Source organism: Cystoisospora suis (genome assembly GCF_002600585.1).
Source record: "Cystoisospora suis strain Wien I chromosome Unknown contig_541, whole genome shotgun sequence".
Classification (NCBI taxonomy): Eukaryota; Apicomplexa; class Conoidasida; order Eucoccidiorida; family Sarcocystidae; genus Cystoisospora; species Cystoisospora suis.
This window is the reverse complement of record NW_027153342.1, coordinates 1-3,211: the sequence shown is the minus strand read 5'-3', so window position 1 is coordinate 3,211 and position 3,211 is coordinate 1. Positions and strand designations below refer to the sequence as shown.

The 3,211-nt window shown below is 44.5% G+C and overlaps 1 protein-coding gene across 1 annotated transcript in view; it reads left to right on the top strand.

Annotated features, from left to right (window-relative positions):
• CSUI_001353 (swi2 snf2-containing protein rad54) overlaps positions 1 to 2,542 on the top strand; it is a gene marked incomplete at its 3' end in the record, with an annotated part of 5,536 nt that extends 2,994 nt beyond the window's left edge. The window contains exons 4-6 of the mRNA XM_068061559.1: positions 304 to 485; positions 1,370 to 1,530; positions 2,306 to 2,542. Coding sequence (XP_067926455.1) covers positions 304 to 485; positions 1,370 to 1,530; positions 2,306 to 2,542 — 580 coding nt within the window. The remainder of the gene's footprint in view (positions 1 to 303; positions 486 to 1,369; positions 1,531 to 2,305) is intronic.
• Positions 2,543 to 3,211: the final 669 nt, after the last annotated feature.

Sequence of the window (3,211 nt, the reverse complement as noted above, 5' to 3'; positions counted from 1 at the left end):
TCTCCGTCTCTCTCTATCTTTCTCTCTTGCTCCTTCCTATTTTTCCTTCTTTTCATCTGATCATTCTCTTTACCCACACACCTTAAAACCGCTCAAACTTCTCCTCGTCCTCTTCCTCTCTTCTTCTCACATTAGTGTTTCCCCTCCTCAGTCTCTACGGTCGTCTTCTCTACATTTCTTTCTCGCTCTTTTTCCTCTCATCTCTGTTGTTTCGCCATCTTGCTTTGCTTTCCCGGGGTCTTTCACTGCGTTGTCTCCGCCTGTACCTTGACTTCTCTGTCTGCATGCGTGTGTGCTGAACAGGTGGCTAAGAGAACATCAGAGGCAAGGCGTTCAGTTTATGTTCGATTGCTTAATGGGACTGAAGGAGTTTCATGGAGAGGGATGCATCTTAGCTGATGATATGGGATTAGGTAAAACCTTACAGAGTATTACCATTCTCTGGACTTTACTTGAGCAAGGGATTCTCAATGATGGAAAACCAGGTAAGCAGCAAACACAAGAAAATTCTCATACATTAGGCACTTTCGAAGAGATATACCTATCCATCTATGTATATGTATACAGGTACATACAAGTATGTATGTGTCTCCCTGATTTTCGATGTTTATGCATGCGCGGTACCAGTGTACATGTGTACATAACACCATACACGCATATACATTTATGCCTGTATGTACATGTGTATATTGCTTCGATGCATCGTGTGTAGTGCCACGATATGTACAGAACATAGGTATGCTTATACACGTGTATGTCCTGGTGCATATCAATTTTCAGCCATGGAGATTCAGAAGAGATGTATGTATGGAGAGATAGACTTCAGCATTCGTTCACATTCTTAGAGATATACATATATACAGGTAGATTCGGTTGGACGGGACACAGATATGTAAGACGACTAACCATTTACATACACCTACACAACCTTGTGCGACTATTCTTGCTTTTACCTATTTGTTACCTCCATAGGGCGGTCAACTGTGTCTTCCCGTCATTCTTGTTGTTTTTAGTCTTCTTAGAATAGAAAATCGTGGAATAAAATACTCTACCGCTCCAGAACACTATGGTGGAGGGCATTTTTGTATTTAAGGATAGAACGTCTCCTTCCTTGCGATGATGTACGAGAGAGGTTGAAAGAGGCAAGTCAGTCTTTAGCCTGTGAAAGAAAGCCTCGTTCACTGGATCCTCGTCCTATCCGTGTTGCTTCCTTCCTTCTGTTGTGGCTTGCTCCCCGGAGATTGTTCCTAGGCTGTCCTACCCTCATCCCTTCGTTTCTTCACAACGTCGTAACGGGTGGAACACTGTTCAACACGTTGTCCCTCTATCTATCTATCTGATGCCTTGTCTTTCTTCTCTATTGTCTCAGCTGTACGACGTGCTGTTGTAGTCTGTCCAGCATCTCTGGTCAATAACTGGGCAGCCGAGATCAACAAATGGCTTCAAGGTCGATGTAACTGTACCGCCGTTGCTGATAGCTGTAGGGAGAAAGTCGTGTCCAAATTCGAGGGCTTCAAGTACGATCGGCAGGTATGATAGACCCTATATACGTGTAGATATGTATGTTGATATGCACGTATAGCTCCGTTCTTTTAGGTTCAGTCGTTCTCTGCATCATCTGTCGTGCGTCTCTGTGTTGGCATCACATACTCACTCTCGCCGTTGTAGCGGGACGGTTCCGAAGAATCAAACCATCTGCCCATCTACCTGTTCAACCGATTCCTCGTCTATTTGTTGATCTCTCATCCTGCCTCCGGAGAAGACTCACTAAGAGTGATTATATCTGTCTCCCTGTATTTCTCTTTTCTGGCCGTCTTCCTTGTCTACTCAGGACGTATGCATCTGTTGGGTTAACCTCATCTCATTCTTTCTTTTTCTGATTAGTTGGGTTTCTCTCAGTTACGCTACTCTGGGCGGAGTAGCACCTCTTTTCCCTAACTTTATCTTTATTGCTGCCACTCTCTTGCCTTGGCGGGATTCTTCCTTGACAACGGGCGGTCACTCCTTTACGGCCTAAGACCCCCGCAGACCTCTCTTCCCCCCTCCGACACATACATCAAAGCAAGACCGCAGATACGTATACATTCGGGCTCTGTAGACTCTGAATGCGGCCTGTAGTCCACATACATGTATATATATATATATACATGTATGTCGTTTTTTACTACTTCGTGTTCTTGTAATGATTGGATGCCTTTCGCTTCTTTGTGTTTTCTGATGTATCTCTCTTTGTTTGTATGCATATCTGTATGTATGTAGGTGGTGTATGGACTGGTGTGTCTCTGCTGTTGTTTTCTTCCCACAGTCGCGTATTTTGATTTCTAGCTACGAGACGTTCCGTGCGCATGTTCATCGGCTAGAAGGAGTGCCGATAGATATGGTTGTATGTGATGAAGCCCATCGGTTAAAGAATGATAAAACCAAAACAGCTCTAGCTATCAGTGAGCTTCCAGCCAAGAAACGTCTTCTTCTTAGTGGGACTCCCATACAAAATGACCTGGATGAGTTCTTCGCTCTTGTCTCTCTATGCAATCCTGCTGTTGTTGGTAAGTCGAAAACAGCGAGAACTTTCTTTCTTTCTTTCTTTCTTTCTGGGGTGCTGCTTCTTCTTTCATCCGTCGGCGTACGTGTACAGTGTCTCTCATTGTGAACTGCGGTGGGTGGGTTGGCCAGATGAAGCGTTGTATCTATAACTCTGTATGCATGTACACGTATGTAGAGAGAGGGAGATGTACATTCTCATTCCGCACACTCACGAGAAAAAGAAAAAGGTGTAGAAGTGTCTTTCTTTAGGGCCTACCTTAGGTGTCTTGTTGGTCCTATCGAAGAAACAGAAAGAAGTTCCTTACGCGGATTGTAACAGGTTCTTCTCTCCTTCGTCTTGTACAAGACATGCTTTCGCCACTCCTGAGTGCCTCCAAACATAGGCCCGGTGAAGAGGCACAGATACTTGAGTCTTGATACTTTCGTTTTTCAGCTACTGCACTTATTGTCTTCTCGTAAAAAGGAGAAAAATACTACTTGGATAGATCTCATAAGTGTTTTCTTTTCGCCCTCCCCTCCATGGGAAAGACTTTCAGCATTCTACACTCTCTCTCATTCGTTCGTTCTTACTTGCTGGAGTCTTCCCCGCCTGCCGACTATCTGCGAACTGTCTACGTCTCCCTTCCCTTCTCTTCCGTCCGAGATGACTATGCAACTCCTACGGAAA